The following is a 13,267-nucleotide window of genomic DNA, read 5'->3' on the forward strand; positions in this document are numbered from 1 at the left end:
CCAAGGCTCGTTCACACCAAAAACTGCCGGTGCAGCCTTTTTGGCCTGAAAGCTCCAAGCTTTGCACAGGTCTGAAGAGCAGCTGTTATCCCTGTACTGTACAACAAAAGGGGATGGACTGTGCATATGGTCGCATATTCTTTCAGAATTTATCTGGTCAGTCCTTTATGACTTTCTCCTCCTGACACCAGGGAGGATTCCGTGTCCAGTTGCTCATGCATCTTTGCACGGTATTTTCCTTGCAGAGGAACCGGCTCTGTCAGCATGACTGTCAGTCCATGCTGATCATCACAGATGTGTAGTTTTACAAAGGGAACACAGTCTACCATTGCGCATCTGTCCACTGCAGGTTCATCCCAGGGAATGATACCTCAGGGTCACCTCCTTCTACTTTATCACGTACCAAATTTCACCTCCAGTGTCTACAACTATGACAGTAAATGGTGCACTCGTGTATCCATCAGCCTCTTACGCCTTTAACCCTGTGACTTTCTCTGCTAGTAGCTGGGCTGCTCAAGTGTTTATTGAGAGATGCCCTTTTGCCACCAAAAATGTTCATTCTGGACACGTTCCTCATGGCATGGGGAGCGTACTCTGGCTCAGGGCAAGAAGAGTACAGGGATATCGGTGGCTTTGAACTTGCCTTGCCAAAGTGCATGGAAAATCTGCAGTCTGCTCCCTGAATGGTCACTCACGCGTGGAGTGATGGACAACCGTGATGTGGCATGGAGAGAGGAGAAGAGGAGCTCTCCCTCCCTTGCATCATCTGGCGCTTGTCTGTGTATGAAAATCAGAAACATTTGGGGAATTTGGTCTAAAATCCTGATTGGATGCCTTTCAGGAAGGAGGCAAAGCTGACATAGACCTCTTTGCCACTCAGGCTAACAGGAATCTCAAATTTTTGTGAGTTAACACATTTTGCTCAACGGTGGGTCAGTGTTTGTTCCCTCTCCAGTACGTTTTTAACACTATGGTTTCAGCTGCTACAGGCTCTCACTCTTGTTCCATGTCTTCTGAAGGCCTTCATCGTAAGATAGGAACCTCCATAAGATGGACCTTGCTGACCTTTAGTGACCAGAAGTTGTTTAGGTCCAGGACTTTCTTCAAACATTCATGTTAGAATTCCATTTTAACCAGGGAATTAGACTCCAGCTTTTCTTTCCCATGCCATGCACTCTAAGACTGTATACTTCTCACCTCCATAGCTGGGAGTCCTCTCTCCTTTTTTCTTTCCAGATCCAAACCTTTTCAACCCTGTTACAGGCTCTTCAGCCCTGGGTGTTTGGTTGTTTCTACACAATAAAAGGCAATGATGGGTTGAATGCTGACTTGCCATCAGGTTGCAAAAGTGGAGGCTGATGAGGGTTAATGTGCATCTGCCCGGAGCTCAGGTGGCTTCACCCTCCTCAGCCAGGGCAGGTTTGATTGCAGATATGTCCATGCAGACACCTGGAGGTTCGTCCTCTCCTTTGCCAGGCATAACACTGTCTCCAGCGCTTCAAGAACCAGTGCGGCATTTGTTAAATAGCTGTGCAATTAACACTTGCATGAAAGATATCGAGTCCTCCAGCACGTAATGAGTCCGTGGGGGTGGCTGCCTGGATTCAGTCACTGGTAAGAGTGCACGTGGGATTCATTCAAAGAAAAAAAGATGTCTTACCAGTAACCGGTGTTCTTCACAATGTGTAGTCCACATATACATTTGTCTTCCATCTGCTTCTCCTCTCTCCTCAGAGTCCTTCCAGGTCTGAGTCCTGTGATTGAGAGGTAGAATTGTTAGAATGTACATTTGGGCTACACTTCTCAAAGAGCATCGGTTACTGGTAAGTAACCTTTCTTTTAGTTTTAGATTGTTCTTAAAGAAGAGCTGAAAGAATCATCACCTTTTTGTATTTGCACTCAATTACTGCTCTGAATCTCACCCACAGAAGTGAGATGAAAAAAGATCCCAAGATTACACAATCCATGAAAAAAAAAAAAAAGGCTGTTCCCTGGTGTACCTTTTCTTTTTCTCTTTCGTTATTTAATTATACAATATTGCTCATTGCCAAAGAGGTAATTACTTCTGGCCATATATATCCACAAGTGGTTTTGTGAACAGTGTGTTGATGAGTTAACATGAATCATGTTATTGTGAACTTGCACACTCTGAAAACCCTATCATTATCAATTTTCTGAGAGTTACCTTGGAGAACTGTCACAAACAGCAGCTATCTCTGGGCTTGACCGACTGACTGATAATGCTGCTTGTTATGATTAATTTTCAGCATGTTTTGACATGAGGTTTTCATGTTTGGGTTATTATTTGAAAGTTCTTTCTGAGTGTCACCAAAATATAATATACGCATCAATGAATCTGGAAAGTATTTCCCTAGGTGTTTGGTAAGGTCTTTGTATTACTCAGACTAATAACCAGTGGAAACTCTTCCCGTACTCTGAGCTTGCTTACTTAGGGCGTAACAAACCCCAAATTTAGTACCTGGTAAAAGTATGTAGTGGGTTATTTTACAAAACTGTGAGAAAAACAATTGTTGCCAAGAAAATTAAAATTATGTCTTTCAGCGGGCTTACAATAAAAGCAAAGGATAGCTTTGCCCTCTAAGACCCCTCAAATATCAACTTTTGGTATTTTTTATAACTGAACAGTATCAATGACGTTCTCTTTGCTTTTCTTGTGTTCCGTTAATAACATTCATTAGCGTACTCGTAAAGTATTTAGCCCTTAAGAACTTAGCAAAGTATGCAAAAGATGTAATCTAGGATTAATAATGGAAGGAATTATTCCAAAGCCTCATTCCAGAATGAGGTAACACTCTGACACGGAGCTTCTCTGAGGCCGCCAAGTCTTATTTAATGTTTAGGGCTGTCATTTCAAAAAGTGTGCAGGTCGTGATTTAGGTTGGTTTTATTCACCTGAGGAACTTCAGGGGAAATCTCTTCTCCTTTTTTCTCATAAGAAAACATTTTCTATGTGAAAATGAAACACTATCAAGAGAACATATCCAAACTATTACTGGGTATGGTTTTTTTCTTGAAAAAATCAATTGGTGCTTCAGGGTTTACCTTACAAGGAATGTTTTTGTTACTAACTTTTAAACTTTCCTGCTTACCAATGGCTCGCATGATTTTATGTGTAATTTAACCTCATTAATATGGCTACAACCTCGATAGCACTAAGAGATTTCTTTAATTTGGCTGTGGCATTTTCAGCTCTTTTTACAAATCAGTTGAAGAGGTTGCAAACTGAAGTTATTAGTGATTAAAAAATTGCACAGGAGTGAAACTGTTGCTCGCGCAAGAAAGCGTCAGCAGGGGTGTAACTGTTCTGAAGGTTCAGAGGTGCTGTTTTCCCCGGCCTCGGTGTCTCTGGTGCAGATGGATGCAGGGTGTATTTCTGATATTAGTGCTGCTCCCAGCACCAACCAGCACCTTCCAGCAGAGAAACGGCCTCGTGCAACGGGGGTTTATTCAGGCTGCGTCAAGCACCATCCGCAGTAAGAATAAGTCATTTTCAAACAGCATAGTTTGTATCTGAATTGTAAGTTAATTTAATTTGGCTATTTTCTTTATTCTGTGCACCCATACAGTTTCATGTAGTATTGTGAATATATTTTCCCTCAGATTTAGGAAAATAATTACAAGCGTAATTTTCCAAACTGTCTAGTGAGAAGTTTCAGCATTTAAGTGTAAGAGAAAGGCCGTTGAGCAGCACAGCCGTCACCTTTCCATTCTGTGTGCTGCTGCCTGACTGCAGCCAGGTATTACAGCAGCGAAAGCAGCGCGGATTAATCACTTTTTTCAAGTACTGATGAACAGTTTTCTCTTCAGAGGAGGCCAAATCCTTTACTGAGGATGATGTGAGCCAGTTCTTTGAAACCAGCAGTGATGCTGATTTACACCTACCTGGCCTGTAGGATGTAGAAAGGTGCCCATCGACGTCCATGCAGAACGAGGGTTTGTGATCCTTGGTAGCTGCAGCATGGCACTAGTTTGACTGGTGAAGCTAGAAGAACATTTCTGTATTTCCCTTTCATACTTCAATATAATGTAAGTGACAATTATCGTGGGCCTTGTTTTGAAAGTGGGTATGGATGCAAAATCATTGGTAATTTGGTTGTTCATGAAAGTCAGTGTTTGCACGTGCATCGTTAGTACGGGTGAGGGAGAAGTGTTCATGCAGTGCACAATTTAAAAAGCAGTTTTAAACTTGCAAAAAGAAATGGCAGTTAGAAAAAGAGGCCAAGGCTTATCTTGGCTGAACATTTTCAAAAGCCAGTAATGATTCTGGGTGCCTCCATTCTCTGATCTTTAATTTGAGATTTTTTTTGTTAAAGGCTCCTTAAAATCGGACCTTTTCAGACGTTTATAAATAGGTGTCCGGGCTTATTGGCAAAGGAGAATTAAAAATAAAGAATTCTGTGTTTCAGTTGATCATGGAGGTGGAAAAGCAGGTCAGAGATGCCCTTGGCACCCGTGGGTTCTGAAGCACACTCACCAGTTTTGTCCTCCCTTTCACACGCACTTCCCAGCCCGAGTGCGCTGGAAACATCCCCAGGAACCCATGCAGGCAAAGGCTTCTCTTGACTTTTCAAACTGATCTTACAGGTGCTGAATCCTAAAGTGGAAATAGATAGAGGTATGACTTGAAAAGAAAGAGTTCTTCTCTTTCTACACAGAAAAAAAAGGCTCTGAATAAAACATCTGGATAAACACTATTTAAGAATCTTTACGTTAAATTTTAAAGTTTAAACTTGTAACCTTAATTTTTAAAGAATGTCACATACTGCCCGATTCCACACTGCTGTATCCATTTTACAATAAGACAGGAATGAAAATTAAATTTCGAGTCGTTTAGGCACTCCTTACTTTCTTATGGCACTAATTCTAGGTTTAAACCTGGAAACGTGTAAAACCTCTCTAATCTATACAGGCATTGAATTGGAGAGTATCTCATAGCACAATGTGTATGTGTATACATTCACGTCAAGTTATTTCACTTTTATAGAGAAGTCATTTTTAGAATAAGGTTTTCTTATTCAAATCCTTAAAAACTGCAGTAAGTACACACTTTCTGAAATAACTCTGTTTTTAATGGAAATGACTTTGTGGCAAGAATACATCTCAAGCAATTCCATGATGGATACATGTTCAAAGCGCTGCACAGAGGCGATGGTACAAAAGCTTGTGGGGTGCTGATCTCCCCGAAATACAGATTTTTGATATCTAGAAGACTGTAGGGGGTGTTGGTTGTTTGCTGATGGAGGGCAGAGGATCGTCCTCATCGGCGTGCGAGTGAACCCGTCCCTAAGCCTGCCTTGGCACACAGCGGGGTTGTGACTCTCAGAATAAAGGGGTTTTCCTCTTTTCTTGTTGTTAAACCACATTTGGCTTTTGCCTTTGTGGACAGTCCTTTGGCGGGTCCATTTCTTCCTACGGTGCCCCAGCTCCTCAGCCTCCTGTAACAGAGACGGAGACCAGCAGTGTGTGGTTAGGACACCCTCTGGTGTTGGTACAGGCTGAAAAGAAAAATAATGTGTTCAGAATTAGTGGGAAAAACATGAATGAAGGTGCCACAAGTCTCTGCTCATCATTTCCTCACTCCCACGTGCAGGTCTCTTTTAGGAAATGTGTTTACATGTATAATGAAAATGCTGGTTTTTTTCTTGTTTCATTTAATTTCGTCACGTAGATTCGCTATGAATCTTTATATTATTTTAATATTTTTTCTAACATTTCTGCAAAAATGAATTTTCAATAGTGTTAGAGTATTTCTGTTCCAAACTTATATGTCCGATAAAAAGATTTCCGTTAGCTACACTGGAAACTGTTGGGTCTTTCCTGTAAGTCGCCCTGGCACAAACATTTTTTTCAGTTTTCTGTGTTATAAGCTGTAACTCTGGTTACACTATAGCCAGGGCAAAATATCGGTGTCTCCTTAGTATCTTTAGGTTTTTATGACAGTAGTTTTAGATTCCAAATGTCACTGTTAATGTGGAATGCCCTTAATAAAATATTATATTTTAGTAAAAAGTGGGAGAAAAAGATATGAAATTATAGCAATTTCAGTATGATCGAGATAAACATGCTACATACAAATCTTTAAAATAAACTGTTGTGAAAATGAAGGACTCACATTGTTCCAATGTTATCATTTACAGACTGAAGAATTTACCATTCACTTTTACTAAACTTAAAGAACTTGCAGCGTTGTGGCTTTCTGACAACCAGGTAATGACTTTCAATATTCATATTTTCTTGAGTAACTAGGGGTCTTAGCAAGAGCTGTAAACGAAACCCATGATTTAATACATGAACACAGTAGAATTTTAGAAGTGTTTGCTCCCAGTCTGGGTTTATACTTTCATAGCAAGGTTTAGATTCTCTGGCTGTCGTTTATTAACTGGGAAGGATCACCTTTGCGGGATTTGTTACTTGAATCTAGCTAAGCTTCTATATCCTTAGAAACGTAGTAAATAAAGGCCAGAAGTATCAGGAGAATGTGTTGTAAATGGAAATCCAGGAGGTAAGACTTTGTTAGCAAACTCGTGATGAGTTTGTCCCGTCCTTTACTCCACCTGCGCCTCTGTTCTTGCCGTCTTGCTTTCCCTGTTCCTCTCCACGCTCCCGTTCCTGCAGATTTGAAACTCCATCAAGTCAGGGGGAGTTTAAACATGTAGAAGATGCACAAGAACTCTTAGTCTTGTTTCAAAGAAAACTCTCATTTAAGTTCCTTTTAAATTGAAGTACGCCTTTCCTTGTTCCAAGGAATTTGGTTTCATTCCTATATATTCTTTAGGATTTGATTTTAAAACAAGTTATCTAACATGAACACTGAGAAATTTAACGGTTCAGAGCACTAAAATAAGTCTTGATCTTTTCCAGGACTGGTGGATAGAATAATTTTGCACTTTCATAATTTAACTCTAAATGGAGAAAAACTCAATTTGTACAATGTTAGAAATGTTTAACATACTTAACAGTTTTTAATAATCTCAATAAATCTCAGTCTCCTCTTTCTCACTTTGCAATAATAGCCACGGTCAGATAATACACCTCTTCAGATGAGGCTGATGAGGATAATTCTTCAGGGGCCAATTATCATGTTGCTGGAAATTAATCCATCCTTTTCCCCGCATGAAAAAGCCGCAGGGACTCGGGTCCCGCAGCTGACGGGTGCACACTGGTGCGTGCTGGGCACCACTGGTGCAAACTTTTCTGTGGCATAGCATAGATTAATTTCTATTATATGAACTATGACAGTCACTCCTAGATGCTACATTAGAGCAAAGCAATAATAAGAAATAATCAATTGAAGGAAAACACAACAATGACATCTGAATATTCAGAGTGTCTCCATGTAAATTCTCCAGCATTTTGCACCAGGTTTACCCTCAGATGAACTAATAGCTATTGTGAATTTACTCCTCGTTAACCCTGGTGTAAACCAGATCGCAGCATAATGTGGGTGTCTGAATGGTGCAGCTGCAGGTCTGTTCCACCGATCCTGCGGCTTCCTCGCTGGTGTGACTCTGAACAGCAGTCAGTATTCCTGATATTTTGTGTTGATCCTGGTAGGAATTACTAAGTGAGGAATGCGAGAGGAGGAATTTTAGTCCACAGAGAAGGTTATTTTCATACAGAACTGTAATCGATGTTGTATTTTCTATTTATCAGCTGCCAAAACCCCGTCTCGGCACTAACAGCCCTGTGTTTTGCCTCCCCGTGCAGTCCAAGGCTCTCATTCCGCTGCAGACCGAGGCGCACCCAGAAACCAAGCAGCGAGTACTGACCAACTACATGTTTCCCCAGCAGCCCCGCAGCGATGAAGGTAAACCGGCAGCAGCGGCTCCCACAGGGGCGGGAGCTGTGCTCGGTCAGAGAGAAGCAGGAGGGAGAGGAAGGGGTTCCAGCCGTGGCGCTGTGTGTGTCGGTGGCGCACACGTAACAGCCTTTATTTTGTCAGACACAAAGGAATCCTGTTCGCAAATCCGTTATTTTCAAGCCATCAGATTTACATTTTTGTAAACACAGAATCCCAGGATGTCAGGGGTTGGAAGGGACCTCGCAAGCTCACCCAGCCCAATCCCCCGCCGGAGCAGGAACACCCAGCTGAGGTTACACAGAAGGTGTCCAGGCGGGTTGGAATGTCTGCAGAGAAGGAGACTCCACAACCTCCCTGGGCAGCCTGGGCCAGGCTCTGGCACCCTCACTGGGAACAAGTTTCTTCTCATATTTAAGTGGAACCTCCTGTGTTCCAGTTTGCACCCATTACCCATTGTCCTATCATGGTTGTCACCCAGAAGAGCCTGGCTCCATCCTCCTGACACCCACCCTTTATATATTTATAACCATGAATGAGGTCACCCCTCAGTCTCCTCTCCTCCAGCTCAGAGCCCCAGCTCCTCAGCCTTTCCTCACCCGGGAGATGCTCCACTCCCTGCAGCATCTTGGTGGCTGCGCTGGGCTCTCTGCAGCAGTTCCCCGTCCTGCTGGAGCTGAGGCGCCCAGAGCTGGACACAATATTCCAGATGCGGCCTCCCCAGGGCAGAGGAGAGGGGAACACGTTTTTATTTCCAGAAGAATGGCTTTGTGTAAACAGTTTGGACCCGGGAACTGAGCGTGCACGGGACAGAAATCCGGGCTGTGCCCTGTGCCATGCGGACGGGCTGCTGGGCAGGGCCGGCTCAGCTGCGGACATCTGGATCGGAGAGATCCGGAGGTGGGCAGCCCAGACAGGGGGCTCAGAGCAGAATTCAGGGTTTGCCGTCTGACATACCGACGCTCACTTAGTTTATGTACTCTCCTCGGCTCCACAGCTGCCCCCAAACCATGTTGCTTCCCATCACTCTCATTTCAGTTTTAATATTAAACTCTGTTTGTGGTGGTTTAGCAGTTCCTACTCTCATTGCCCCCCCCCAAACAGTTTTAAAACAATAGCCCAGGACTGCGGGATCAATTACCAACATGTCTTTTAGATCCAATCTTGAGCTGGGTGCACTAATGACTTGTCCTTGTGTGTTGCTGTTTGCAATTGAACTGTAGATTTCCAGTCAGACAGCGACAGTTTTAACCCTACTTTATGGGAGGAGCAGAGACAGCAACGTATGACTGTTGCCTTTGAATTTGAAGAAAAAAAGGAAGAGGAGGAAAATGCAGGGAAAGTTAAGGTAAGTTCTATTTCATTTATTCTGATGTTCACATGTTATGGTCAGGGTCCAATTTACAGATCCTGAGTTGAACTATTTTTGTGTTCTAGATACACAGAAAGTACTCGTCACCATGTTGCGGGTACAGCAGTTGAGGAAGAGCAGCGTATCTGTTCTCCTTGAAGTACACATCACCAATTTCTGTGTTTGCGGTTGTTGCCCAGACAGCACACCCCTGATTTTATAAGTCAGTTCAGGCCCATAAACCCCAGTGTCAGGTTCCTACTGCGACAGGTGTTTTGTCACAAAGACAGAATTAATACAAGATGTTGGGAGACTCAGAATTAAGGTCCAGCCACCTGGTTCTTTAGAAGTACTTGGGTCACATAGAGTGTTCCGTATTCCTCTCGAAGTGGAAAGCAGTGAGAGTTTTGCAGCTTTATGGAGTAACACAGGAATGTGCAGTGCAGAGGGGATCTCTCAGCAATTTTGTACCCTACCAAAAATGAAGACCAAAACATGAATATCCTCCTCCATTTATCTGAAATTAATATAAGTCCAGAGTTTTCAGCTGAGCCTTTAATCAGTTGCGTTGTTAGAAGGATGGTCACCAGCCTGTTTAGATGCAGGCACATGAACTAAAAGTGAATTTCTGGAACCTTTGGAGAGCTCGGTGTGTGTCTCTCCATCCCTGTGTTGCCGTAGCTCTTGGGCAGGTTTTAACACGTACGTTTTTAGCAGTGTCACCAGCCCTTTGTGGGATGAATTGCAAGGTTAACTTAAATTATCACTAGGCAGTAACCACAAACGTTGGTAGCTTTTTATAAAAGCATACGTAGTTTTCACTTTTTATCTTTCATAGTTAAAACTGAACTCTCAGCCAACTATATGCTAAAATAGATTTGGTAGTTGAAATTGTTCAATAACTTCTTCCATCGAGAATTTTGAACTTTGAAATTCTCAGGGTCATGCTACTTCTGATGTACAAGAATTGTATTGACAGGGAGAAGAGATTTCCTTCGTAATGATAGGTCTAAATCGGTGACGAAAATATCTGCATTCTAGTGGGTATCACCCACCACAGCTGCCAGTATTTGTGGGGTTTAATATTAATACTCACAGTGATACAAAACTCTTGCTGAAATGCCAGTCTGTGACTTGGCTGTCTCGTGGAAGTCTTTCAGTTAGTTTTTCCTTGATTAGCACTTACGGAGGATTTGCTCTGTGACTTGACTTTTAGCTATGTTTGGCTGTAGACTTTACACATAAATCATGGCCTGAATTTCCTGAAAAAGCAATTGCCTAATTAAGGCACATCTAAATACGATTTCTTTCAACCATAATTCAACCAGAGCTTTAGTAATGCTTTACAGATTAAAGTTTTTTTTTCTGTTGAAATTCTTTATTAACATATGACATCATAGTCATACATTTTAATGTTTTATGTTAAAGTTGTGTCAGAATCTGTTATCCGTGATGTTTATACTATTGTGGTTCAGAATTGTATTCTAGTATTTCATATAGTTTTCTTTTCCAAATCGATCATGCTTTTGCTTCTAAACTATTCCTATCAAAAGACCATATTCATTTGAATCTAAAATTACATTTTTCCTACTTGTTAGGAGTTTAAAGTCCAACAGCTCTAATAGGGAGCTATTACAAGTGAGCTCGCTTTGCTTACCTCACGTACACAATGAGGTGAAAGCTTCTTTGTGGTAAATGCTTCCAAATATTTCTCACGTGGTGAATGTGGAGTAATTTACACATTTCACAGCCTCGTAATTGGGAACACTTGTCCTGACAGGCACAGCTTGCGCTGGGAGCTGGGATTTTACTCTGTTGAGGGATTTTATTGCCTTTCCACCCCAAATTCCTCCTGTGGTCACTGGCTGCCCCGTCTCCTGGGGGATTTGCTGACAGCGGGATGTCCTGCCAGGGGACGGGGGGTGTCACCCGTGAGCCTTCTCAGCCACTCAGCCCTGAGATTTTGCACAATTGTCCTCAAATTAGGCTTGCTTTGGACTTGGGAAATACAATGTTTCTCTGCTTCTGAGTGATAAAAATTATCAACTTGAAACGTGGAGTTTTCTAGAAAATCTGTTGGTCTCTCAGCCAGTCACAGTGCTATTCAGTGTGACTTTAGGTGATTTTTCTGTAGTGGTGTGAGTCTGTTTGCCTGTATTTTCTGTAACACTTGACTGCGTGCATGCACATTATACATCTCAAAGCGCAAAGAGCTCCCAGTAGATCGGATTCTGTTCTCAGCTGCCATAGATAATTCAGATTAATTCAGTGCACTGAACATAGCTAAATTAGTTCTGCATTTACACTAGTATTGTTTTGAAAAAGTGTGATTTAATATGTCAGTACTCTCAAGCAGAGTGCAGAATTAAAATACAATACTCTCACAGGGTGAAAGATAGGCTCATAGGGAATCATTCCCATCCATTCTTTTATGCCACTGAAATTCCATTATAGGTTGACATAGTGTAACTGAGAGTGAATTCCCGTCCAAGGACTTAAAAGTCTGTGAAGATAGCTCTATTGGAACACATTGCCTTAAATAGATTAACTAAAAATTTGGGGAATTTGCACTTAGCCATAGTACTGTAACCATGGGTTTAGTATGCATGCTGTTTTCATTTTGTATTCGTGTTTTAATTCTTTTTATGAATGTTCAGGTTGAAATAAATCTAAAACGCTATCCCACTCCATACCCGGAGGATTTAAAGAATATGGTAAAATCAGTTCAAAATCTGGTGGGCAAAACAAGCCATGGAGTCCGGCCCGAGAACTCGACGCCGACCGTGAACAGCGACCAAACGGTGAAAGACAAGTACGAGCACAAGTGGCCCATGGCACCCAAGGAGATTTCAGTGGAGGTAACGTGGAAGGATCCTTGTTCCTCTCGAGAGTTCGAGATGGGGCTTTAACATAACTCCATCAAGTGATATTCGGCATCTGCTGTGAACCTCATACCTAATACTTTCTAGTTTCATTCCATAAAGTTAATTTAGTTTTATGTTGACTTGCTGTTTTTCCCAATACTACTGAGTTTATCAGACTGCAATTTTGGTTTTAAATCTACCTAGATCTGAATTTTGGTATTGATATATGCAAGCACTCTCCTAAATTTTTATGATATGAGAGACTTGCATGTTGGCAGGAGAATGGACATGACCACGATTTACATCTCAGACTTCAGTAAGTGTATTTCTGCATCAAATATGTTAAGGGCAAATGAGTTTGTTCTGACTGACCCCACCATGCCATGACGTTCTGCTTCTTCTGTTCACATTCCATGTAGCAGATAGCCAATTAACCTTGTCAGAAGTTAATGAAGTCAGCAGCAGTGCTTCTCCGACTGCAGGGAATGTCAGACCAGGCACCCCCTGAATATCGACTTAGCACGAGGTGCAGAATCCCGTTCCTAACGCGTTTGCCAGGACCGGATCAGTGCTCACAGTCACCAAGTCTCCTGTTCTAACATGAACACAGTCACCAAGGGGTAAATCCCTCGATACAGCAGTCGTGTGCAAAGCTGTTACACGTTGCTGAATCTCAGAGTGCATCTACTCATTCACAGTAACGACTTAAAATACTTAGTGCAGGCACAGTTTATAACGAAGGGCAATCTCTTGCCCTGGCAGTCGGTTCTAATAGTTAATAAGCCTCGACAGGTCTGCAGGAATACTAGTGTTCTTGAAAAATCTTTATGAAGTCTTAATGTTCAAAAGAAATAGATGAAGAAAATAAATTATCACATTATCTTTTCACTCCTTTGTTATTTAAACATCATGATAAATTCATTGTCCTTGAAATATCCCTGTCTATGGCTAGTTATGTGTGCAGGAGTTTTTCTTCCTCAATTTTCTGTATCCTTAGCACAGATTGGATGGTCTTACATATTCAACAGTCCCTGTAGCTGCTCCCTCAGTACTGCGTGTTTTATTTACAGTTGAATGTTTTCATTTCATAAAAAAACCCCAAGAAACAAAAAAAACCAAACCAAAACCCAACAAACATTTTCTCTTCAGATGGCTTCAGAAGACTTTCTTCAAATCTAGGCACAGTTTCAATTTGTACTTCAAGCTAAAATAATGAAGTTAAATTGTTCATGT

The 13,267-nt window shown here is 41.8% G+C and overlaps 1 protein-coding gene across 1 annotated transcript in view; it reads left to right on the plus strand.

Moving 5' to 3' along the window:
• LRRC7 (leucine rich repeat containing 7) overlaps positions 1-13,267 on the plus strand; it is a 136,199-nt gene that overhangs the window by 99,107 nt on the left and 23,825 nt on the right. The window contains 4 exon segments of the mRNA XM_065655878.1: positions 6,159-6,228; positions 7,729-7,828; positions 9,043-9,167; positions 11,828-12,028. Of these exon segments, the coding sequence (XP_065511950.1) occupies positions 6,159-6,228; positions 7,729-7,828; positions 9,043-9,167; positions 11,828-12,028 (496 nt within the window).

Source organism: Caloenas nicobarica, chromosome Z, assembly GCF_036013445.1.
Source record: "Caloenas nicobarica isolate bCalNic1 chromosome Z, bCalNic1.hap1, whole genome shotgun sequence".
Taxonomy (NCBI): Eukaryota; Metazoa; Chordata; class Aves; order Columbiformes; family Columbidae; genus Caloenas; species Caloenas nicobarica.